The sequence below is a fragment of the Vipera ursinii genome, assembly GCF_947247035.1.
Source record: "Vipera ursinii genome assembly, chromosome: 2".
Classification (NCBI taxonomy): Eukaryota; Metazoa; Chordata; class Lepidosauria; order Squamata; family Viperidae; genus Vipera; species Vipera ursinii.
In genome coordinates, this window is record NC_139513.1 from 190,680,145 (window position 1) to 190,705,804 (window position 25,660).

Sequence of the window (25,660 nt, forward strand, 5' to 3'; positions counted from 1 at the left end):
GCTGTTCTGCCTGCCAAGCTTCCACAATATAATAATAATGTCCTGTTTTCTATAGGTTAAGCTGCACTTCAAATACGTAAACTTGCAAACATACTAGAAGAAAGATGCAAGGATGTGGTTCACATCTTATGGAAGAAATAACTTCTCTGTTCTGAGAAAGAACACATAAACTCAGCATTCCCTTTTCAAATATCCAGAGATATGTGACTGACTTTTCCCAAAATATACTTTAGAGAATAAGTGCCATTTCCTCTCTTCATGAACTCTGTAACAGAATAAAATGACCTGACTTTCTTATGCAACAACCAAAGCCTGCATTAGGAAGGCAGAATACTCTAAGCAACAACCACACTGGAATCATGTACCATTTTTGTCACTCAAGCCCAGGTTGTCTAGAGCAGCTTTCATACTGTGGAAAGGGGAAGATGAAAGAAGTGATTAAGGAATCTTCAAATTCCATAGGCAAACTCTGAACTATCTACTCTCCCCAACTTATCCCTGGGACCTCAAACCAGATTGAACTTCCTTCTTCCCCTAAGCCATCACTTCACTGAGCTTCTTCAGGATAAAGCTCCTTTTGAGGCTTTGCTATATTTTTGTCTTTCCAGTCATGAAAACTATTCTGTCATTTTGCTGGAGACCTGGGGGCAATAAAGAGCCAGTGTGGTCTACTAGTGAAGGCACCAGGCTACAAACTAGGAGACTGTGAGTTCTAGTCCTGCTTTAGGCATAAAAATCGGCTGGGTGATTTAGGCAGGCCACTCTTTCTCAGCCTAACTCACCTCACAGGGTTGTGTTGTGTGGCAGAAAAGGGCAGGGCTCCTTCCAGAAGTTCCACCTCACATAATCATCTATCTGGTGAGAAACCTGGCCTTTGGAGTAGATTCAGCTTTCCACCCTAACCGTACTCAGATGTCTTCCTTGTATTGCATGTGGTTTGGCTCTCTGCAGTCTCCAAACCTGGCTCTAAAAAATTAATACAGGTAATCCTCAAGTTATGGATGTAATAGAACCTGCCAATTACATTCATAACCTGAGGATTTGTTTGACTGAATCACATTAAATGAACGTGATCACTCCATGCTTTCCCCAATACATTCGCTATTTGAATGCATAGGTTGTTAAATGCACATCAGGTATCTCAGGGTGGGGAAGACTGGGGGGGGGACTGGTGCTGGAACAGGCCACCCAAGGCCTCCCCCTATCCACTGAGATACCTCATGTTCCACTGGGGTCCCCGCAATTGCTTCCCCCCTCCCCATCCAGCCCCCCCAGGTCACTACAGAACTGGGCCTGCTTCGCTAGCATCCCTGTTTACTCCTTCCCACCCTATTTCCCATGGATTACTTACTTTTTGAAGATCTCCAGCGCTCCAAAAGAGGCTGGCACACTGGCAGAGAAGCTGAAGTGTTTTTTTTTTTTATAATCCCATTTATATCCCGCCCTTCTCCGAAGACTCAGGGCGGCTTACAATCTAAGAAGCACAAATCAATGTGCTTAGCAATAGCCTTCATTCTATGTATATGGCTGCTTATTAGGGCTTTCGCCCCCCCTCCCAAACGGCATTATTACAAAGTCAGCTTATTGCCCCCAACAATCTGGGTCCTCATTTTACCTACCTCGGAAGGATGGAAGGCTGAGTCAACCCTGAGCCTGGTGGGACGCGAACCTGCACTAATTGCAGGTTTTATTCAGATTATGGCGAAGCTGTAAGCACGTGAAATCTAAGGAAAACATTTTTGCCAGCCTCTGAGTAAAAGACTTTGGCTGCGGGCCATGTGACCAGTAGGCCTCCGGTAGTAGAAAAGGCCTGGGCAGGGCCTCCTGCTTCAGGGATTGGGGCGGCAGCAGCAACAGCCAATTCAACAAAGAGCTTGCTTCCATTGTCTCATCGGGCTGAACTGCAAGCTCCTCACTGATTGAATGCTGCTGCCGCCCCAATCCTTGAAGCTGCTCATTCGAACTAGCCAATCAGCAGCAAGGAGGAGGCTGCTTGGAGCCCAACCTGAGCCCAACCTAAGCCTGCGGGCCCTCAGGGTGGAGAGAAATAGGCAGGGGGCACGTTGAAGCGTCTCTGTGGTCGGTCGTAAGGTTGAATGACCACTGTGGTGCTGCAACATGCGTAACTTCGGGATGGGGTTGTAAATACTTATTTTGGGTGAGGGAGGGGTGACGTAATTTTGAACGGTCGCTAACTGAACTGTTGTAACTCAAGGAATAACAATACGTGTGAGGGAAAGATCTGGCAATCAGTCTTTTGGACCTTCAAAACAGAGGACTGTAAAATACAATAAGGCGCATATTGAAGTTATGAAAGATGCTAGCTACTTTTCCTTGGATTCAGTTCAACCCCACCAATCTTTTAATTTCCCAATACACAGGAGTTGCAAGTTCTCTGGCTTTTTCTGCTCCGGATGACAGAACCTCCTCCAGGTAAGATTTGTCTTCTTTTAGTCTCTTGAACTCATTCCTAACTGGTGCAAGTTTTTCGATGACGGCTTCAGCCACCACAGCCTTGTAATGGGCCGTATCCAGGCCAATACTCTGCTGTACCACTTCCTCTGTGCTGAGTCCTGTTGCAGCAGAGTGAATAGCCACAAGATTGGAGACTCCTAGGCGGTGTTCAGGATCATAGGTCACTTCAGAGGTAAAGTCTGTGACAGCCTTGCGAAATTTCAGCTTTATCTCCTCAGGACTATCGGTGATACCCACTGTGGCTAATTTATGAGAGTCTGATTTTGACATCTTCGATGTGGGATCTCTGAGGGACTTCACTTTTTTGGCTGGGGCTATAATCAGAAGAAAATAGGAAATTACAATCTGTACATACTATAGGAAAAGAGCCATTTTAGTCTAGCATAGCCCCAAATCAGAAAGAGTCTGGTAGCATCTTTTAAGACTCACCAATTTTGATTTTAAGTCACAAACTTTTCTGAGCTGCAACTCACTTCATCAGATGCAGAGTGGCTGGATGGTCGTGAGATGCAGAGAACCAAGCTACTCTCTAGATCTGACAGGCAGCCTTTTATATAGCTTTTGTGGCCTTGCAAATACTTTTCCAGTTAGAATGATGACATATGTTTGTTTCAGACTGCCAAAAAGATTCATTGTTGAATTTTCTTTTCTTTGATAGTTGCCCAATCCTCATCCTCCTCCCATCCAAAACATATTGATATTATTCAACCAGCTGCTTGTTATGCTTTTTGCTATATTTCTTACTCACTTAAAAGGGCTTTGGGTACTGGAAAGAACTCCCCATATTTCTTATTGAAGTGGCGGGCTGTATCTTGAGTCAGCTCCAAGTGGAGGATTTGATCTTCTCCAACAGGAACATGTGTTGACCTTTCAAATGAAGAAGAAAACTCTGCCATCTTATCTGCTTACTTCAAATTCCTTCAGAAAACTGAAGAATGAGTGCTAACAAGAGCAATTAGATTTGCTGGTAGTTTACAGAAGCTGGAGCAGAAGGAAATTCTATTTTGTTCTCCTTCCAAACTTTCAGCAGTACTCTCCATAAGATCTGCTACAGAGAACCTCACATTTCTTAAGGTGGAGGGCAGGGGATCTGCTCCATGGATGGTTCCATTCTTTTGGGAGGAGTTGAGTGCTCTCAATAACTCAGTTGCACCTTTTCTCTGATACATTATATTACAGGCATTCCATCTGCAAATAGGGAAATTATCATTCTTACTTGTAGAGAAGAATATCTGCTGCTTGAAGGACAGGATAGGTAAAGAGCCCAACTGTTCCTCCACTGGTCTGACTGGCCTTTTTAAGCTAGTGGTGGAAAAAACAACACAAACTTGATTAATCTCTTCATTATTTGATCTTGAATAAAATAGTCATAATTAGGCCAGGTTGTTTCCCCCTCCCCCGCCATAAACTAAGAAATTGCTTATTTATTTATAGACCGGAAGGTCATTTACATCAGGGGTCCCCAACCCCTGGTCCGTGGACTGGCACCGGTCCACAGCATGCCAGCAAGCAGGCCGCACAAACAAGCAAAGCTCCATCCTCGGGATACAGGCAGTATTTAAAACCATAACCCCTCTGGTCCATGGAAAAACCTTTCTCCATGGCACTGGTCCATGGTGCCCGTTGGGGACCTGTGATATATATGATTTATATGAATACTGTCCAAAATCAGAAGGTCATTCAAACAAATTCTTTAAAGTAAAGGAGCAGCCTACAAAAAGTACAATAAAAAAATCTGCCACATAGAGAATTTGAATATTCAGTAATCTCAGCCCCATCATCAAGGATTCCCATTTCTTCTTTATGTTTATGCACAGGCAGAAGAATGGGATACTGCAGTGAAGAATGGGCTATTGAGGCCATGGAGGAGAACCTTCCTAGACAGGTCACCTTTGTTTTTTCAATGGAACCTTACCTTCCACTGGGGAAAATGTTCCAGACGTGGGATGCCTATCAAACACCCTAAGACCCAGCCAAGTTGAGCATGTTCAGGCACCTGAAACAAATGATATACGAAAATAAGTACACTGTATTTTTATAAAAACTCAGCACCAGTTGGAAATATCCTTCCAAATATGGGCAAGGATTTTATATATTTTTCATGTATTGGGTTATTTTAGCTCCCAAAAATATATTCTACACTCAACTTGCTGGTCTGTGGTAATTATAACTTGCCTTACTTGTATATCACATCAAAAATAGTGAAAGTAATATTTGACTTTAAACCATTCATTTAGCGTCCATTTGAAGTTACAATGGCACTGAAAAACTGTCTTACAACCAGTACTCATACTTATGACTTTTACAGCATTCCCATGGTCCCATGATCAAAATTGAGGCCTCTGGCAACCAGCAAAGTCAATAAGGAAAACTGGATTCGTTTAATGGCCATATGATTCACTTAATAACTGTGGCAAAAAAAATGGATGATTGCCTTGCTTAGCAATGGAAACTGTGGTTCTATCCAACCATAATAAATCAAGGACTATCTGTAGAGATACATAAGAGAAAATTAACATACAGAAGAAGGGTGCTAATAAATGCCAGAAAGTCATAGTAGTTTCTTATTTATGGAATCTGAATCTAGCCAACATTGCCCAGCTAGTCTATTCAATTTCATAAATCTTTAAACTTAAGTTTTACCACCTGCAGAATCATAGGATATCAAGTCCAACTTACTTCTCAGTGCAGATATCAAACATAAAACACACTAAACAGAAAGCTGTCTAGTTTTACCAGAATACATCTATTAAACATGAGCCCATCACTCTGGGAAACTAATTCCATTGTCAAACTGTTGTTACTTTTAAGCTCTTAAAAGCATATGATTTTTAAACGTGCTATACATCCATTTAATTGCCATACCATTCAGATCACACTTGACTAATTTGCTAATTATCATGCCAAATGCTCTGCTGATTTAATTCATTAGTCTCTGTTTCCTCTTACAAATTTGATAATTCCTTGGGAACTTTATATTGGTCCCTAGAAAGAGGACTATCTTTCTCACCAGAATATTCTTCCCATGGATGGAAACAGCAATTTTATGGACAAGAAGTAGCTACACTCGCGTGGGGGGTGGGGAGGAGGAAAGGAATAGAACAAAGTTAGTTTGGATCAGACATATTTTAGGAATAAGATAGGGATAACATTTCTGGTAATGAAAACAAAAAAAATCTCCTGAATCAAGTTCGTCTCTTAGTCAAACATATCCAAGACCTAGCCAAGTAGAGGTTTTGGACAGCAATAAAAAAGTGGTTTGCTTCCAAGGTGTTTTTGACTTTCTAGTCTAACCTGCAACCGTGTGGCTTTCTGATAGTCTCTGATTGTAGGTGTTTGATAAACATATTTGTGAAAAAGGTTTTAAATCGATTACAAAATGAATATTTTATTTATTTTATTTTATTTAGATTTATATACCGCCCTTTCCCGAAGGACTCAGGGCGGTTTACAGGGCATTTAAAAAACAGTCAATACAAATGTTAAAACAAATTAAAAGAGAGTCTACAATATTAATATGGGTGCAAAAAGTTACATGCCATTTTAGTGACACCAACGAAAGTAATCATTCTACTTTAAGAAAGATGTAGGCAAATTAGAACAGGTTCAGAGAGGGGTACTGGGAAAGAGCAGAGAACCAGAAATTCTAGAAATTAGAAACTAGAAATTAAGACCACTTGATTCAGAAATTCAGTTTTGTTCTTAACAGCTTTTCTAATATTAGATAAGACTAATATTAAGAACCAAAAAATACAGCAATCCCTATCAAATGTACAGATTTCATATCTTCCTTATATAATGTATCATTCAGATTTTGATTTGATTTTTAATAAAAGTTCAAAAGGATGAGTGCAAGGGCCTCTGAGATACCATCCTAAAGGCTACAGAATTCTGTCCTCTGAGGTTGGAGAAAGAACTCCCAACCCTGAAGGGCAAAAATAAGATAAGAATTCCAATCCCATCATTCTCCAAGGCTGACTATGAAAGTAAGGCGTGCCAAATTTTTCAACTTTCAATTTCCAACACATTAGGGGTGCTCAAAAGTTGTGATATGCCTTGAGGATTGTAAAGATATTTTGGTTACTTTAATATAATTTAGATGTGCTTGGTAAATAACTACTAGAAACTACCCAGCAGCCAGTCTTGCAAGAGACATATTTCCAAAAGTGCTTGAAAAGTGGGAACGAGTGAACAGTTCTTTTGTGATCCCAATTGTAAATTCACGACTGACAATCTTGGAACAAGATCCAGGAGAGCTGGGATCAAGCCAAAAACATCTCTTGGTACAGGAAAGCTAGACGTCAAAGAGACTTTCATTGTGAAACTTGACAAACTGACATCCTCAACTACAAGTGTCAAATTGTTCTGTGTGTCGAATTTGGCTGCCCTGCTGGCTGCAAAAAGAAGCTCACATTAACTATACCTACCCTAAGGAGATGAAGATTCCCTCTTATCCGAAATCACCCAGTTTAGTCTCATATTGAAACAGCCAGAATCTAGGGGAAGCTTGTGATAAGTTATCTTCTGGAAATCTTTCCTGCAGCAAAGCTGCAAATATGTAGAAGTATTATAAAGTATTATAAATTCCACTATAATTTACCGAGCTGAATTAACCGAAGATGTGATCATCCAAAATCGCATCTCCTACTGCTCTCCAGAGCTCTAAGTATCAATTAGCATCTAGCTCTGATTTGTAAAGTGTATTTCTATTGAATATTCTTCCTTTCTCACATTCATTTGATATTGCTATTTACAATATTTCAATTTTATTTGGTCAAAATATGGGGATAGTTGATTTTCTGAAATAATAAAAACAACCAACAATAACAACAATCAACTACCCTTTGGGTAAAATTAGTTTTGAGACTGTTTCTTGATTATTTGTCTTCCAGGACAAGTAACCCTATCCTTTTTCTTTGCTGGTCAACTTTATTTGATCAATGTCTTCCCTTTAACTTTGGATTCTGACTTTAAATTCTCATATACCGTATTTTTCGGACCATAAGACACACTTTCCCCCCAAAAAAGTGATGGGCAAAACGAGGGTGTGTCTTATGGTCCGAAGGTGATCCGTATGGCGAGCCCCAACCTCCGCAAGTGGAAAGCAAGGGAGATTGCCAGGAGCACAAATCGGCACGTGCTGAGAAACGCTGATCTCGCACTCCTGCAATCTCCCTCGCTTGGTTTCAGCTTCCCTTGCTACAAGAGAAAGCAGGCTGAAACGGAACGAGGGAGATTGCCAGGAACGTGATCTCGCACTGCTGCAATCTCCCTCGCTCTGTTTCAGCCTGCTTTCTCTTGTAGCAAGGGAAACTGAAACCGCGCATGATCATGTTCCTGGCAATCTCCCTCGCTCTGTTTCAGCTTGCTTTCTGCAAGAGAAAGCTGGGCTGCAGGGCCGCGTCCGTGGGTACTGCTCTAACACAGAGAGGGAAGGACAAAGAGGGAGGGAGGGAAGGAAGGAAGGAAGGAAGGAAGGAAGGAACAATGGGAGAGGGAGGGAGAAAGAGAAAGCGAGCGAGAGAGAGAGAAAGATAGGGAGAGAGAGAAGGAAAAAGAAATAGGGAGGGAGAGAAAGAGGGAGAGAGGAGAAAGATAGGGAGGGAGAGAAAGAGGGAGAGAGAGAGAAGGAGAAAGAAAGGGAAAGATAGAGGGAGAGAGAGAAAGGGAGAGAAAGAAAGGGAGAGAGAGGGAGAAATGGCTTGGGTCCGGGATATCTGAGGGAACACCTGCTGCCAGCATCAAGTTCCCTTCGTCCAGTGCACTCCCACAGGGAGGGTCTTCTCAGGGTGCCGCCGGTAAAAGATTGCCGGCGGGTAACGCCCAGGGGGAGGGCCTTCTCAGTGGGTGCGCCTGCCCTCTGGAACCAGCTGCCCGTGGAGCTGAGGACTGCCCCCGACCTCCGTTCATTCCGCCGGGACCTGAAGACCTGGCTCTTCGAGCTCTCTGGCCCAGGCTGAGAATTTTAATTTTAATTTTAATTTTAATTGGGGTTTTTACTCTTTCAGGGACTGTTATAATCTTTTTAATTGTTTTTAATTTTTGTATTTCTTGTTTTAATTCCCTGTAAACCGCCCTGAGTCCTTTGGGAAAGGGCAGTATACAAATCCAATTAAATAAATAAATAAATAGAGGGAAAGAGAAAAATAGAGGGAGAGAGAAAGAAGGAGAAAGAAAGGAAGGGAAATAGAGGGAGAGAAAGAGGGAGAAATAGAGGGAAAGAGAAAAATAGGGAGAGAAAGAAGGAGAGGGAGAGAAAGGGAGAGAGAAAGAAAGAAGGAGGGGGAGAGGGAGAGAAAGAGACGGAGAGAGAGAAATTAAATTAGTAACATGATTGTTAAGTGAATCTGGTTTCCCCACTAACTTTGCTTCTCAGAAGGTTGCAAAAGGCGATCACATGACCCTGGAACAATGTGACCATCATAAATATGAATCGATTGCCAAGCATCCGAATGTAAATCACATGACCCTGGGGATGCTGCAATGGTCATAAGTGTGAAAAATGGTCATAAGTCACTTTTTTCAGTGCCGTTGTAACTTTGAACAGTCACTAAATAAATCGTCGTAAGTCGAGGACTACCTGTACTTTATCATTTTTTTTCCTTTTTTGGGGGTGTGTGTCAAGTTCTTGACACCTTGTTAGGCGACTGGTGGTACTCGGACGTTGCCATATCCTAAAAGTGGTACAATGGATGAAAAGGTTGAAAAGCCCTGTTTTAGTATACCGGTACTATTTGGTTCAGAATATTTTTTTTCTTGTTTTCCTGCTCTAAAAACTGTGTGCGTCTTATGGTCCGAAAAATACGGTATTCTGATAAATTCTGTTTTCTGTGGGTTACTGTTAATCTAATCTACCTTAGATAGTTTTCTAAGAAACTACATTTTTCAAATAAACTGATTGTTTTATTAATGTTGAATGATTTCACATATGTATCCCTCTGGCAGCTTTTCCAGCTTTTTCCTTTTTAACTCCGCCAATGAGATTCAGAGCCAAATAGCAGTTCCAGATCACTCAGAGCCAAACTACCAAAAATCTATGGATAATAGAAACTATGAAGCAGTTAAATCAAATCTCTGATTATTGGTACTACGTTGCCTGATCTTATTAAAAAGACGGTTATTAACAGTCAGAAAAATAGTATGAGCTAGCGGCAGCAAATTAAAATAAAATTCTAGAGCTCCGTTTTTGGAAAGAGAAACTCTTCAGCTAGAGAACCGTATTTGTGTCAATTTGAATCTGCAATCAAAAGCAGGAGCTCAAACAGTAGCTTTGTGGAACTGTGTGCAGAATCTGTCATTCTGTGTACAAGAGTATTAATGATTGGCTTCTGTCTTAAATCAGTACAGAGCTAATCATTTTGAAAAAGGAAAAAAATCTGGCATATTAATTCTAAGAAAGAGAACTATTTCATTTCTTGCAAAAACGATCAAATGAACAAAGAATATTAATACCGAATAAAGAAGATGCAACCTGACTTATCTATACACTCTACTAAACGTATTTTAGCCAGCTTGTATTAGAATGCTTTTGTTGATTAGAGTATATTTTGTCTCCCACTGGTTCTTTTCTCTCTTCTCTTCTAAGACAGTGTTAATTTCAAATCAAATATTCCAAAAGATTCTCTTCTGATATATTCTAGTTCTCTTTTGATGTTTGCCATTTCTCTTAGGAGATTCTTAATTATTTTAACTATTGCAACTGGTCTTGAGTTTTTGTTTTGTTTTGATGAAGCTGTTGGACTGCCACATTAGGGACTAGATTTATTACTGTTAAAGCTATCTCTGCTTTCTTTTGCCAAAGTCATTCTGCTTCTCTTTGCAAGTCTACATATTTTGAGATTTTCTCCAGTTCTTTTTCTTCTATTATCCTATTATTAGTACTGCCACGTCCACTGTTCAATTTATTTTGTCTTTCTTCTTCTTATTAAATAAACATTAGGACCCATTAAAATTTTGATATGTCCCAAATCAAAAAGGCTCCTCATAAAGACAGAGAGTTTGGAAAACTTTTTCACGCAAGATGTCTATTTTGCCTTGACTTGCCAAATTGCATATCTTGGAATTATGGCACTGAAAAGAAAGCACTGGGAGGCTTCGGTTTGTAGAGGCAATCAATGAACACCAGATATAAGATCAAGAGGTTCTGTGGCCACTTGGGTCAGGACAAACTAAAGCCAGAACAATAAAATTCACCCCAATGCAGGTATTTTGCAAATTATTTCACTGGCACAAAACATTCCTGTTCATTCTGTACCTATTTACTTTGGGCAGAATCCTACCGTTAAATGTGGAGAATTATATGCTGGAAGCGAAGGGAAGGGAAGGGAAGGGAAGGGAAGGGAAAAGGCAATAAGCAAATGAAAATATTACTATCTTATTTCAATGCAATTTGTTATATTTAACACATAGAGGAAAAATACGTTGCACTTAGCTTGTGTACATACATTTCACTAAATCATGTAATTTATCTGGTTCTGCCTTATCATATTATATAACTAAAAAATGGTTCCATGTTTTATGTAAATTGAGTCCTACTGCAGCCTATTCAATAAATTTTGGTAATAGTCAGGGCTTTTTTTCCTCATAGAACGCCCAGAACGGAGTTCCGGCACCTTTTTTGGATGGAACCTTGTAGGGTAGGCAAGGCGGGTTGTATGACATCTGTGAGTTCCGGCACCTTTTTCTTTTACAAAAAAAGCACTGGTAATAGTAATCACAATTTAGCACAGACTGGGTTTCAGTTTTAGGTCTCCCACCCTCAGTGTGTCTGTTCTCTTCACACATTTGAGGTTCTCATTCCTTGAACTCTGCCTGAATGGTGCAGAACCTCCTCTTTACAAATGTTACTCCAAAGTTCATAAGTAATGCACAATATTTTATTTTATTTTTCTTTAAATTTTTTATTGCTTTTATATAAACATATATTTAAACAAAAAAAATACATATAAAAACAAGACATGACATGAACAGTACAATCAACAACAAAAATAAAAAAGAATACTTAACTTCCATTATTCCTAATCTTTCTAATCATTTTCAGGTGACTTCCTCGAATCCCCCCTATCTGCGTTTCTTCGTTAATCCTCATTAGCAATGAAAGATTTATAATGAATTAAAGAAAGTTTTGAAAAATACATTTATTAAGAAACCAGAAGCCTTCTTATTGGGTATAGTCGGAAAAGAAATTCCCCAAAAAGATGTTACCTTCTTTCTGTATGCCACAACAGCGGCGAGAATTTTGATAGCTAAGAATTGGAAGACACAAGAAATACCAACGGTGGAAGAATGGCAGATGAAAATGATGGACTATATGGAACTCGCTGAACTGACAGGGAAAATCCGTGACCAGGGAGAAGAGTCGGTGGAAGAAGATTGGAAAAAATTCAAGGATTATTTGAAGAAATATTGCTATACCAACTAGTTTGAAATGGACTTGGAGGTGTTTATAGGTTGTAGTTTTAGAATTTAATGTTTAGTAGTAATGCACAATATTTTAAATTCTCCTTCCTGCCTTTGCTGCTGTTGTCAGCACCAATTCTTTTCCCTCCAGATCCCAGAGATGCTGATGCTATGCTAAAGCTACAAGCATACTCTTCCTATTCCTTGTTTGGACCATTGCAATTTAACACCAGAATGGAACTCCTATTTTCTTCCTTACAGAAACTTTTCCTCTACACCGCTGTGCAAGTACTCAAACCATAAAAGTTCAGCCTCACAATAATATTTTTTCTTGTATTCTCACTTCCCGATTTAAGTCTCCAATGCAGGGCTATAAAGGAAGCAAGATGAACACTCTGATGCATAGTTACCTTCTCTTTAATTCCAAAGATTCTAACTGGCCAAAATGTTTATTCTTTGTTAGTGGGCCCAGAAATAGCTCTCCTAAAAGACTGGTAATCTTTCCTGTCTATTTTTCATAAGAAACACCTTCTGGATTATTCAAAATTAGCATTGATTATTGATGTAGATATGTGGCTAATAGCATAAAGACATATGTACAGTATGATCCAGACTCTAGAGAAACCACGAAGAAACCTCCAGAGGAAGAGACTGACCTGGGATTGCTGGAAAAGGAAGCATCTTTGTGGGTTTATGCCACAGGCCAGGAGAACAGCAGTGATGTCTAGGATGCTTTCACGTAAAACAGCTGGCTCTCTTGGTATGGTGAGGGAGTGGAGGTCCACAATGCTGTATAATACAGAACTACATTCTTCCTGTAGCTTCACCCAGCTTGTGATGACGCCAAAATAATTACCCAGGTGAGGAATCCCGGTTGGCTGAATTCCTGAGAATATTCTTTTCAGACCTTTGTTCTGTAAGAAAACCATAACCATAGATGTTAGCTATAGGTAAATTATCACTGATAGCTCAGATACAGTTATGCAGATTTGCTCTTCTTCCCATAAAGCTCAGATGAATCCAACAAGTTTGGGGAGCAGCACAACTTGAGGAAGGTCACAATGGCTACCCGTTAAATACCACTTTATACTAAAAGGCTACCCTCACAGTTTAAATCTAAGCTTTTCGAGCAAAGTAAGAAAAATCCCATACAGTAATTAATCCTCATATTGTCTAGTCACTGCTTTCATTTTGATCTGAAAGAAAAGTGATGAAAAAGCAAATCTTCTTTTCACCTACTCAGATTCTTTCCTTTACATTAAAGGTAAAGGTAAAGGTTCCCCCGCACATGCGTGCTAGTCGTTTCCGACTCTAGGGGCCAGTGCTCATCTCCGTTTCAAAGCCGAAGAGCCAGCACTTGTCCGAGGACGTCTCCGTGGTCATGTGGCCGGCATGACTAGCATGGAACGCTGTTACCTTCCCACCGTAGTGGTCCCTATTTTTCTACTTGCATTTTTACGTGCTTTTGAACTGCTAGGTGGGCAGAAGCTGGGACGGGTAACAGGCGCTCACTCTGCTACGCGGCACTCGGGATTTGATCCACCAAACTGCCGACCTTCTGATCGACAAGCTCAGTGTCCTAACCCACTGAGCCACCGCGTCCCTTTACATTAAGGTCGCCTAATTCTAGAGGCCATTTTTCTTTTGCTGTTTTGTGTATTATAAAAGACAATTACGGTGCTATATAAAGTAACAATGGACATATGGCTTATAAGAGAAAATGAAAATGTAGTTATGTACCAGCATTTTTTTTAGTCAAGGATTGGAGTGAAAACAAAATTCCAAGCCCTTATTGCAACAAATGTAGTCACACATAGTTTACTGCAGATTTCTGAATGTGGAGTGAAATGTGTATATTACTGTTCTAAGAAGAAACCCAGTAGAGTAGGCCTGATCCAGATGGCCAGCTTGCCCCAGTTCAAATATAGATTTCTACTCTAATTGGTTACTATACCTTACGACAGGAATGTTCCTTCCCCTCCAGTCACTGGTTGTGCCCTCAACAGCTATTCTTTCATTCCATGGAATGATGAAAAGTTGGGCTTAATTTTATTTTTTTACAAGTTCATTGATGACACAGTGAAACGATGGACCTGACATTTTTATTTTCTTTTTTACAAGCTTATTTGATGTAACAGCCAAAGGATAGATCTGTCTTTTTTTTAAAAAAAAGAAAGAAAGTGAAATTAACAAGAATTCTGTCAGTTAAAAGTGAAATTGTCCTTTAACTGACCAGGAGGGAGAAAAGAAGAATTCCTCAATCAGGGAAAGTAAGAAATACGGTCAGTACTGAACATCAGACCATCACTCTGGTCAAAGTGGAAGAAAGCTTGAAATCTAGAAAGGATTTTTTTTAAAAGACAGCTTCATTTCCATCTAGTTTACAAACAGAAGACGGGAGCTTCAGGCTGCCTTATAGAAAAGACTCAAAAACAGTATAAAAGGTCCTTTAGTTAAAGTTCTGAGAGAAAAAATAACAATGCAAAATTTCTAATAAATGAAATATTGATAGCCTCATCCTATCAACTAGTTATTCAATTTCTTTTTCCTGACCATCTCATTCTCTGGTTGCCTGGATGTCTTTTAACACTGCCATCCACTAATTCCTTTGAGAGAAAACCATGTTTGTGGATACTAAATGGAAAGCCTAACAAATGATTGTCTAAACAGAACTGGATTATTCACTAAGCTTCGAAAAAGAACCTGGGCTATAACATGGTATTAGGCTTTTTAAGGAATCAACTGAAATCATCAATCATCAGTAAGGTCTGACAGTTCCCATCTCTCAAGCTACTTCCTGGGTGGTCGCTTTAACTCTACTTTCCATATTAAATGATGAAGCAAATTTCACATTCACATTAAATTATCACTTCTGCCTTAAAAAGGTATTTAATGTTGAAAAATACACAGCAAAAACTAGAAATGCACTATAAGCTCAAAGGGGCGCTTGCTTCCAAAATCTGCATCCTGGTGCCAAGTTCACCACTTCCAGTAGTAATAGATTTTTTTTTAAAAAACCTCACATTCTTTTAGGTTATAGATTTGCTCTTAAAAAACTCCAGGGATTCCATTCATCCAGAAAAAAATGGTTTTACTTCTTTCTTTTTTTTTTTTGAACCCATGCCATATCATAAGGTACTTTTGAAACTTAGTTCAGTTTCAAAATTTATGTGGCACAGTGAAGTGTTGTTCGAGACCCCATAGCTAAATATAAGGCCCATGTTTTTCATTTTAAAAAAATTGAATCCAGGTATGTTAATAAATAAAAGTTATAATAAAAGTCACTCAGAGGTACCAGGGCAGGGAAGGTTCCTCTCCAAGACAGACTGCATAGCTAGGTGAGATAACATTATGTACGTGGATTAATATAAGCCTCAGAAGAGGGCATCTTCAATTCATGTCCTCTTTTTCATATAAAAAAGTCACTTCTGTGTTTTAACAGAAACCTGAACAGGCAGGCAGGGAAAATTGTTCATTAAACATGTAGGATAGCCACACTGTAGCACATTTTTATACATCTATTTTTAACAAACAATAAAAAGTTTAAGGATGCATCATATTACATGCAGAATTAAAAAGCACATCTAATATACTATGACCCATTATGGATACCTCGACAATGAAGCATATTGATAATCTGGAGAGAGTTCAGAGAGAAACCAAAATGATTAGACGCCTGGGAACAACTAAGTGCTGGGAGAAAAGATTAAAACAATTACATATGTAGGGCTTAGCTAAATTACGACATTTTAGGAAGCTTGCTTTATTCCCCTCCCAGCCTCTAAGGCTGACCAGTCTCTTAGCAATCTGGGCTGTCAGAATTTGATCTATTGCACTTCAAACATCTCATATACCTCCAAATCAACTGGAAATATTTTTATTTTAAATATTTTCCATGTGCCAGTGTTCAAGGCTGGGAAGAGGTGAAAATATTACTAGACTTCTAGTAAGAATCTCATTTTCCTCCAAATTACAACTTCCCCTCAGCCCTTCTCAGAGCTTGGAACCTAAGGAACGCATTCTCCTCTCCATTCAGTATTACCCAAAGACTGCAGCATACATTTATGATAAGCATAAATGGCTTTAAGAGGCTTATTCCCCATTTCTAAGACATCTGCACCAAAGGTGTCTCTATCCAGCTTGGGTGAAGGAAACTTGTTAATAAGAGGGAATTGCAAGCAAAGCTCCGTGGCTGAATTTAAAACTATTTCAGGAAACAAAAGAGAGAGGAAGAAGAAATTACTTTTGTTTTAAATTTAATTTGTTATATCACTAGATCATCTCAAAAAGGGAGGACAAGAAAAGAAAAAAATCATAGTGAAACTTTTTTTTAGAAACAGATTAAATGACATACCAAGTGATTAACAGCATAGCTTTATTTACATATATTCAGGAGTTCAGTTTCATTTGAATCACATAGATTTGCAGATACAGAGGGCACCCGCAAGTCAGCCAGCCAGAATGGATGTCAATAACAATCCTAGAAGATAAATTTCAAAATGGCTCTATGGTACTACCTCCTGAGGAACAAACTTAGCTAAAAGCACAATAACTAGAATTTCAACGATTTAAGAAAGAAGAGGCACGTATTAAATTCTAAGATAATTAATACTGATTACAGAACAGTGGAGATACTGTCAAGGATATGGGCATAACAGGATAATATTTGATTTATATTCTGCCTTTGAAAAAAAAGTTTCAGGCAGAATACAACATGATCCCTCATCTCATTTCTTCCAAACAACCTCTTTTGAGGTAGTTGGCCCATAATAATCAAGGGAGCTTGTAAAGCTGAGACTAGATTTGAAGGGGGGGGTTTCCCCATTCCTATTCCAACACCTTCACCTGGTTTTCTATTACAAAAAGGAATAACATCTGCAGTTAAATAAATTGTCTGATATGATAGTAAAACATGAAGGGTTTATGTGGCCAACATTTTTGATAAACAAAGTGATGGGATGATGAAGTTTGTTCTTACACTGTTTGTAATGTTTTTTTCTTGAGTGCTATATAATTATTGTACACTTTTTACTTTTGATTCTTCATTAATGAAGGATTCAGGCAGCGTAAAGCATTTCATTTTACTGAGAGGAATAAAAGAGAATTCTTGAAACATGGTACGAAAGTTATACCTAGTTGATTGGTCTTTTATAAGCATTGTTCACTGTTTATCCACCCAGCAAGAGGCAGAAGGCAGCCTAGCGGGGAGTTCAGCCTGGTGTCATGAAATCATGGAGCTGGAATGTGCTTCCCTAAAATGTTGAGGTCAGGCATCAGAGCTGTATACTCAAAAGATCTGGAGTTAGTAAAAGATTAGAGAAAGAAAGAGGGGAACTCCCATTGGAGAGAAACATAAGCTGCAAGAAATGCAAATTCAGACTAGAACCATTTTTACATGGGGAAATGTCTTAATGCATTTTAGATTCTGAACAGAGTTGCTGGGTCCTTTGGTACAGAGTGGAGAGACAAACAGACAGAGCTTGTATGGATTTGCAAGAGATTAATTATTGTTCCAGCAGTTTTATATCAATACCATTCACTGCATCTCTTCACAACTTTCTATCCTTACAACCGTTTCCACAATGTCCTTATCTAGTAGATACATTGCCTTTTTTCTTTACTCTTCTCAAGTTCTCTTTCAAGTTCCCATCAACTCCATTTAACCATCACTTTCCTAGTCCTCTCTTGACCTATTCACTCTGCCTTTATGCATTTGTTTTACAATTCAGTCTTCCTACATTCTCTCCATATGACCAAATCATCTCAACATACTTTTTTCCATATTGATCATTAATTTTTATATTTAATTCCCATTCATTCCTGACATTTTACAGTGTATACTTATTGCACCACACACATTTCCTAAGTAATGCATTTAATTTGTATTTGTTTCTCCAGACATACCCAATTCTCACTTTATGTAACATAACATTTTATAATAAAATATTTTGAGTCTTACAAAAAATCACCATATTGTCCACCTTTATATCAGCACCTGCATAGCTTAAAATGTCTCCATCCGTTTTTCTATCTGTATTTTATCATATTCAGCAACCAATCTTCACCTCCATATTCACTAAAAAATATTCCATATTTCAGCCTTATATACTTTATATTCTTTCTCCAAATGAACAAATATACAATAACATTTTTTACTTACATATATTTTCAATGATCTGCTGAAGAAAAAAAAATCTAATCTGCATTTTCCCAATTTTTACTCATTTTTATTTCTTGTTCCCCTGGACTCCAACATACATTATTTCAATTCTTTGATATATCAATTACATCTAAATCACAATAACCTTAATTAAATAATTCTAAAAACACTTACTGAAATTATATTGTAATTATTATGTAAATGCTTTATCTGCTAGGGGTTAAAACCAGAAGAAGCATACCCACCACCCAAAGCTGCTCTATGAAGGAGATGGGTGGTCTCTAAATATGATATATAAAGAAGCATTTCTCTCTCTCTCTCTCTCTCTCTCTCTCTCTCTCTCTCTCTCTCTCTCTCTCTGCCTGCCTATCTATCTATCTATCTATCTATCTATCTATCTATCTATCTATCTATCTATCTATCTATCTATCTATCTATCTATCTAATCAATTTGTATAGCCACCCATTTCAACAAGTAACTCTAGGCAATGAATATTAATAAAAATAAAAACAACTATTAAAAATATATAGCAGCCAAAAAGGTATCACAAACAAGTCACTAACCCAGGCAGGAGATTGGCTTCTTCACACACTTGGGGCCCCAAGCTTCGCCATAGAGAAATGTACATGGAGCCTTTCCTTTGAAAAGTACTTATCAAAATTCTCTATGCCATCACAATTGGCTTGCATTTTGGAATGCTATGCACCCCTAACGTGTACCTATGGAACAGAGCAGGTGAAGAAAGCTAATTCTAAATACAGGTGGTGTGTGCTTATGCATGAATGCATGGGAGTGAGGGACAACACAGGAAGAAGGGAGCGAATCACTGCTGACATCTGTGACAAAGAAGATTGATGGTTTCCCTCTCTAGTTTTCCCCACTGTGAAGGCATACAGGGGGTGGGGAAAGGGATGAAGAAGCTGCTATGAAGCTGCTATGCTGACAGTACAGCAAACTGTTTCTCTTAGACCATTTGAACACTGATTAATGAGGCGGCGGCAGCAGCCCAGGAAACAGAAAAATCCTGCTTAGACTACCCTTATTTGTCCTTAACTGTAATTGGAATCACAGAATTCCATATGGTTTTAGTGGTTTCTTGGATATGAATTTAAGCCAATAAAGGAAAGGCAAATCAGATGATGGGAACTGCCTTACCTTTAATAAAGGTACATATTTCCCAAATCATGCTTCAAGATAACAACCAGGCTTTTAATGTTGTAATAACAATTTCAACTAAATACTATGAAAAAATCCACTTATTTAGCTGAGAGTAAGCTGAAGTTCTTTTTTGGCTGGCAAAATACCTTTGCCTTGTCATTTTTCTTTTGTTTCCTTTCAATCCTAAAAAAGGAACATTGCCTAAATAAACTATCCAAAGAATGAAAATAATGATGGAGCTTTTTATTTGTAAATTATAATGTAATCTATCCAGGAACAGATATTTTCTTGCGAGACAACATTTAAAAAATAAAAAATATACAATTTATTCAACATTATTACACATAAATAAATAAAAATAAACTAGGCATAGTAAAGTGAGGCAATTCATAATTTTTAATCCACTGTTCAGAGTACTATAATGCATTAAATGAAAGTTCCTTAACAGAGCCCATAGAGTAGAACAGGAAAAATGCAGTAGTTAGAAACATTTCAGTTACAAAAATTTTATTTCTTAAACATAATTAAAATGTATCTTTTTTTCTTAAATGCAGTAAGGGTGTATGCATATTAAAGATAGTAATTTGCATAACGTAAGATTTAAATTTAGATAACTTCACATAAAAATATTTATATGAAAACATTGTCACAAACTAGAAACTGAAGGCAAACAAAAGTCCAGAAATTTAGGATAGTCTCAATTTAATCTCTGCCAAGATTGTGAATGTGACATGTAAATCAAGAATGCTGTAGCAAGTGAAAAACTGAAGTTTAAATAATATGTCTTCTCACCAAGAGACCTACATTTATATAGATAGAGCTATTCATTATTATAGGGACGTGGTGGCTCAGTGGGTTAGGACGCTGAGCTTGTCGATCAGAAGGTCGGCAGTTTGGCAGGTCGAATCCCAAGTGCCGCGTAGCAGAGTGAGCGCCTGTTACTCGTCCCAGCTTCTGCCAACCTAGCAGTTCGAAAGCACGTAAAAATGCAAGTAGAAAAATAGGGGCCACTACAGTGTTCCGTGCACCTTTGGCGTCTAGTCATGCCGGCCACATGACCACGGAGAAATCCTTGGACAAGCACTGGCTCTTCGGCTTTGAAACGGAGATGAGCACCGGCCCCTAGAGTTGGAAACGACTAGCACACATGTGTTGGGGAACCTTTACCTTTACCTTTATACATTATTATATGGCTGTGAAAGTTGGACCATAAGAAAGGCTGAGTGCCAAAGAATTGAGGGCATTGAACTATGGTGCTGGAGAAGACTCCTGCGAGTCTCTTGGACTGCAAGGTGATCAAACTGGTCAGTCCTAGAGGAGATCAACCCTGACTGCTCTTTAGAATGCCAGATCCTGAAGTTGAAACTCAAATACTTTGGCTACCTAATGAGAAGGAAGGAGTCACTGGAGAAGAGCCTAATGCTGGGAAAGATTGAGGGCAATAGAAGAATGGAACAACAGAGAATGAGGTGGCTGGATGGAGTCACTGAAGCAGTAGGTGTGAGCTTAAATGGACTCCAGAAGATGGTAGAGAACAGGAAGGCCTGGAGGAACATTGTCCATGGGGTCGCGATGGGTTGGAAACAACTTCGCAACTAACAACAATACCTTATTATAAAATATTATTTTCCACAATAATCTCAATGCAGAGGTTTCCATCTTGAACTACAATGAAGGGTTCAACAGAAACTACACCCTGAACTCCATCTGAGTGGTGCTAATAAAGTAAAAATGAAAAGTACTGACAATACAGGCATGAGTTTATTGGAATCATTATCTCTGGTCTCAATATCATATCCTCTTGCCGCAGGACCTAGGGTTTTTTTTTATTCCAGGTCCTCATGGCATTACCTTTTGGTTTCATCTCCAGCCAACAACTGAGGCAGTTAAAAACTAACCAGCTGGGTCAATGCAGAGTATATTTGGACAGATGAGCATGGAGGTTTTAGGGCTGGATGCTCTATCTTTGATCACACCTTAATTCTGCAACATTTGGCCCAAAATATTCAATCAAGCCAGGTTCATAAGAACTCCAGTATAAAGTTTCATGGTAGCATGTGAGGCACTGTATCAACTACAATACAACTTGAAGAGGAATAAAAGATATATTTTGTTTCCCCTTCTCATCAATTTATATACCAAACTGCTTGTGACCAAAGTAAGTTAATTTGGATTGACATCCCCCAAATTTAGCCAAAAAGTCTGTTATAACACACACACTGCTAGAGAGGTTTCCTGAGGATGGACTCCAGCACAAGAAGTCCGAAAGCTCAGAAGACTAAACCTCTGGTGCTGGTGACCAACCCAGACGGGATCCTGCAACATTATCGTGGGATGCGTATATTCGCCTTCATTCATCATAACACATTGCTTTAAGATAGTGCTGAAGACCCTTATTGTTTTGAGGGAGCACTTAAGAACATTTAGAGCCTTGGTGGAGCAGTGGCCTAATGCGTCCTTAAGTAACACCAGCTGCCTGCAATTAGTGCAGGTTCGAGTCCCACCAGGCTCAAGGTTGACTCAGCCTTCCATCCTTCCGAGGTAGGTAAAATGAGGACACAGATTGTTGGGGGCAATAAGCTGACTTTGTAAAAATGCTGCTTGGGGTGTGTGTGAAAGCCCTAACAAGCAGACATATACATAGAATTAAGGCTACTGCTAAGCTTGTAAGCCGCCCTGAGTCTTCGGAGAAGGGCGGGATATAAATGGAATTAAAATAAATAAATAAATAATAAATAAAATAAAAAATATAGAATGACAGGGTTGGAAGCGACCTTGGAGGTCCTCTAATCCAACTCCCCTGGTCGAGCAGGAGACCCTACATCATGCCATCTCTTTTTGAAAGCCTTCAGTGATGAAGCACTCACTTCTAACGTCTGGAGGCAAGCCATTCCACTGATTAAAAAATAAATAAATTTTAATACATCAAATAAATTAATAATGACTTAAAATAATTACATTAAAATTGAGGTCTTAAGTTTTTCCAAAGTGACCTTGATTGCATTTCTGGTGGCTAAAAAAAATCTTTAAAAAATATTTGGGCATGCTTTTTCATAGTTTTTCCAATTATAGCACATACCAAAACTATAAAATCCAAAATGCCCTAAAATCAGCTTTTCTAGAAGAGCACAGCATATTCCACATCAGTGTTAAAATTTCATTTGACTAAGGCATATGTGCAACTTCTGTTTGATACTCAGTTGGGACCTTGTAACACCTTGGCCCCTCTGGAAAGGATTAAATCCAATTTCTTAAGAATTACTCCAAGTGACTCCATGTGTAACTAATGTGGCGCTAAGGAGAGAGTGTTTACTCTGATTAAAATAGAACTGATGCATGGATTTGTATTACTGTCCACTGGTTGAAAGTTTACCCCCTACCCCCAAGCTCTTTGTTCATTATGGATGATTATGAATCAACAGGGAAAAGAACATCCCTTCAAAAACTACAATGCTGGGCCACTCTGAGAGATAGGCGGTCCAGAAATATGATAGAGACAGACAGAGAGAGTTATATTTTTCCTTCCCTCTTAGAGGGAAGATTTTAAAATGTTACAGTTCTATAATATCTTTGCTGATGCTCCCCAGAGGAAACAAAACAGTTTCACAAATCCTGCTGTGATGCCTTTTTACACGACATGGTACACTGAATTAATTACTCCTTTTCCAAGCCATAGTTATATGTGATTGGAAAAGGGATCACTAGTTCCTTTTACTTGTCAGCTCAGAAAATATCTTTAAAACAACAAAACAACAAATTTCTTACAATTCCTATTGGTGTAGGACAATTAATTGTTTAGCAAACTTGATCATTTGGTTTTCAAAAGATGATTTGTATTTCCTTTTTTAATGCTCTTCACTTTTTTCCTGATTATTTTAATAAATATGGTATCTTAGTTTGCCTTCCATGCTTCATCTTCTTACCATAAATTTAATTTAAACCCATTCTAGTGATACTTTAATTTTGTAGATTCACCTTTGTTATTAATCTTTTTTTTTAATCCCATTTATATCCTGCCCTTCTCCGAGGACTCAGGGCGGCTTACAATTTATTTATTTATTTATTTATTTTATTTTAATTCCATTTATATCCCGCCCTTCTCCGAAGACTCAGGGCGGCTTACAAGCTTAAAGCACAAATCAATGTGCTTAGCAATAGCCTTCATTCTATGTATATGCTTGCTTATTAGGGCTTTCATACACCCCCCAAGCGGCATTATTACAAAGTCAGCTTATTGCCCCCAACAATCTGTGTCCTCATTTTACCTACCTCGGAAGGATGGAAGGCTGAGTCAACCTTGAGCCTGGTGGGACTCGAACCTGCACTAATTGCAGGCAGCTGGTGTTACTTAAGGAGGCATTAGCCCACTGCTCCACCAATCTGACTCTATTGGCTGCATTTTATTATAGTATGCTTGACATTTTGGTCTTTGACCACAAGTAAACTTCCTACTCTCCAAGGAATATTCTACAATAATCTAATATCTCACAGTTATATAAGAACCACACAATTTTGGCTTTTAAGCCTGCTACAAAGTTTGGAGCCACTTGTAAATTTTAACAAATAAGATGAAAATGGATGATTAATGGATGGAAATCTTAAACTGGATTTAATTTTCATTAAATAATCTGAAATCAAATTTAGTTTCTTATGGCCACAGATACAATACTCTATAGTTGCTAACATAAAAAGGCCAGACCTGATCTCAAAAAGTTGTGCATCATTATTTTATGTTAATTATTACAGAGTATTTTTATTTACCCTATAAATTCAAACCACAAAGCACTTCCTGCTGTTCTGTTCATTTTAGAGATATCCAGTTTCCTTATGCTCCCACTACTTATCAGGATATCAGGACACATATACTAATTTTACACTTTTCTCTATTATTTTCTGACTCTTACCACTCATAACATATAAAGTTGACAAATTCTGTGCAGCCATAAGCAAAATCCTGATGGACAAGGAGAGCCAATCAAGCTTGATACAATTTATGCTCAACTATGAATATCCAGCTATTCAGTTTTACAACTTTTGCTGATAACACTTATTCTTTTAGCTTTCTAAAAAGCACAGTATATAGCAGACTTGCAACTTTATTTCTCCCTCTTTTAACTCTAAAGTTATCATTTTCTGATGCTATAATTATTAATTTCATAGTCTCATGAAAGATTGTATCATTATTATTTCAAGGTATATCAAATATTTCTGCCAGTAGAGCATTCACAGCAGCTAGTTGCCATTTTAAAAAACAATCACAGAAGTACTTAAAATACAATACCGGCAGAAACACTAAATGAAATGGCACTGTGCATACATACAGTCATACGCAGACAAAAATGCTTTAGCATTTAATCACAACTACAAGAATTAATGTTGTTAAAGTGCTAGGCCAATCATTTTTTCTGGGGGACTAATTATTTTAAAATACCTGTACATAATAAACTAGCACAGGGGTAGGCAACCTTGGCTCTTTTATGACTCGTGGACTTCAACTCCCTGGCTCAGGAATTCTGGGAGTTGAAGTCCACGAGTCATAAAAGAGCCAAGGTCGCCTACCTCTGAACTAGCATATCAGGAAGAAGGCTAGCCTAAAATCTGTATATGTGTAAATTCCAAACACCAATTTATTTATCTATTTGCTACATTTACAATCTGCTTATCCCTAGGAGTTCAGGGCTCTATATATCCCACTATTTCCTTTGCACCGATATCACGGGCTGGCTTAGTCTGAGAGAGGGAGATTGGCCCCCCAGTAAGTACAGATGCAATAAAAAAAATGAATTTTGTCGAGGTAAGTCCAACATGCTAAAGATACCCGACACCGGTTTCCACTTCTCTTGGAAAAAGACAGCAGCCGTATTACAAAAGAATTGCGGGGAGGAACTAGAATATACGAAGGGGGATGCAACCATAACTTGGCTGCCGTTCAGGCTCCGGAGCTGAATTAAATGATCCAGCGCTACGCTGTCCCGGGCGAGGCGACGAAACACTGAGTCAGAATATCCTTCTCCTTGTTCGAGGATCGAATTCCCCCCGCCCTCCGGGCCAGACCTCCGCTCTACCTGCACAAGCTGGAGAGTCCGAAGAGCAGAACTGGGCGCTGCCATGTTGGAAGAAGGGGCGGCGGTCACGTGATGCTGCGCATGCGCCGTGATCCAACGCCCTCGTCTCTGTCCCAACTTTTCGAGCTCGTCTCTCTTGCAGGGTTTCTGCATCAGGCTTGGATGTCTCTAATGGTGCTTGGAACAGTTTGGAAAGGGCTTGCTGTGCAACACCTAATGCAGCGTTTCCCAACCTTAGGAACTTGAAGATGCGTGGACTTCAACTCCCAGAATTCCCCAGCCAGCATAGCTGGCTGGGGAATTCTGGGAGTTGAAGTCCACGCATCTTCAAGTTCCTAAGGTTGGGAAACGCTGACCTAATGGATCATAGTATCAAATTCGACCCACAGCAAAATTTTCGGG

General features: G+C 38.9%; 1 protein-coding gene across 1 annotated transcript; it reads right to left on the reverse strand.

The window, feature by feature from the left end:
- Positions 1–2,237: 2,237 nt before the first annotated feature.
- Positions 2,238–25,312, reverse strand: WARS2 (tryptophanyl tRNA synthetase 2, mitochondrial). The gene is made up of 6 exons (XM_083351881.1): positions 25,259–25,312; positions 12,531–12,788; positions 4,391–4,471; positions 3,692–3,777; positions 3,224–3,342; positions 2,238–2,789 (listed from the first exon to the last, which is right to left on the reverse strand). The coding sequence occupies exons 1-6, from the start codon at positions 25,301–25,303 to the stop codon at positions 2,341–2,343; spliced, it is 1,038 nt and encodes a 345-aa protein (XP_083208007.1). The 5' UTR covers positions 25,304–25,312; the 3' UTR covers positions 2,238–2,340.
- Between the last annotated feature and the right edge of the window lie 348 nt (positions 25,313–25,660).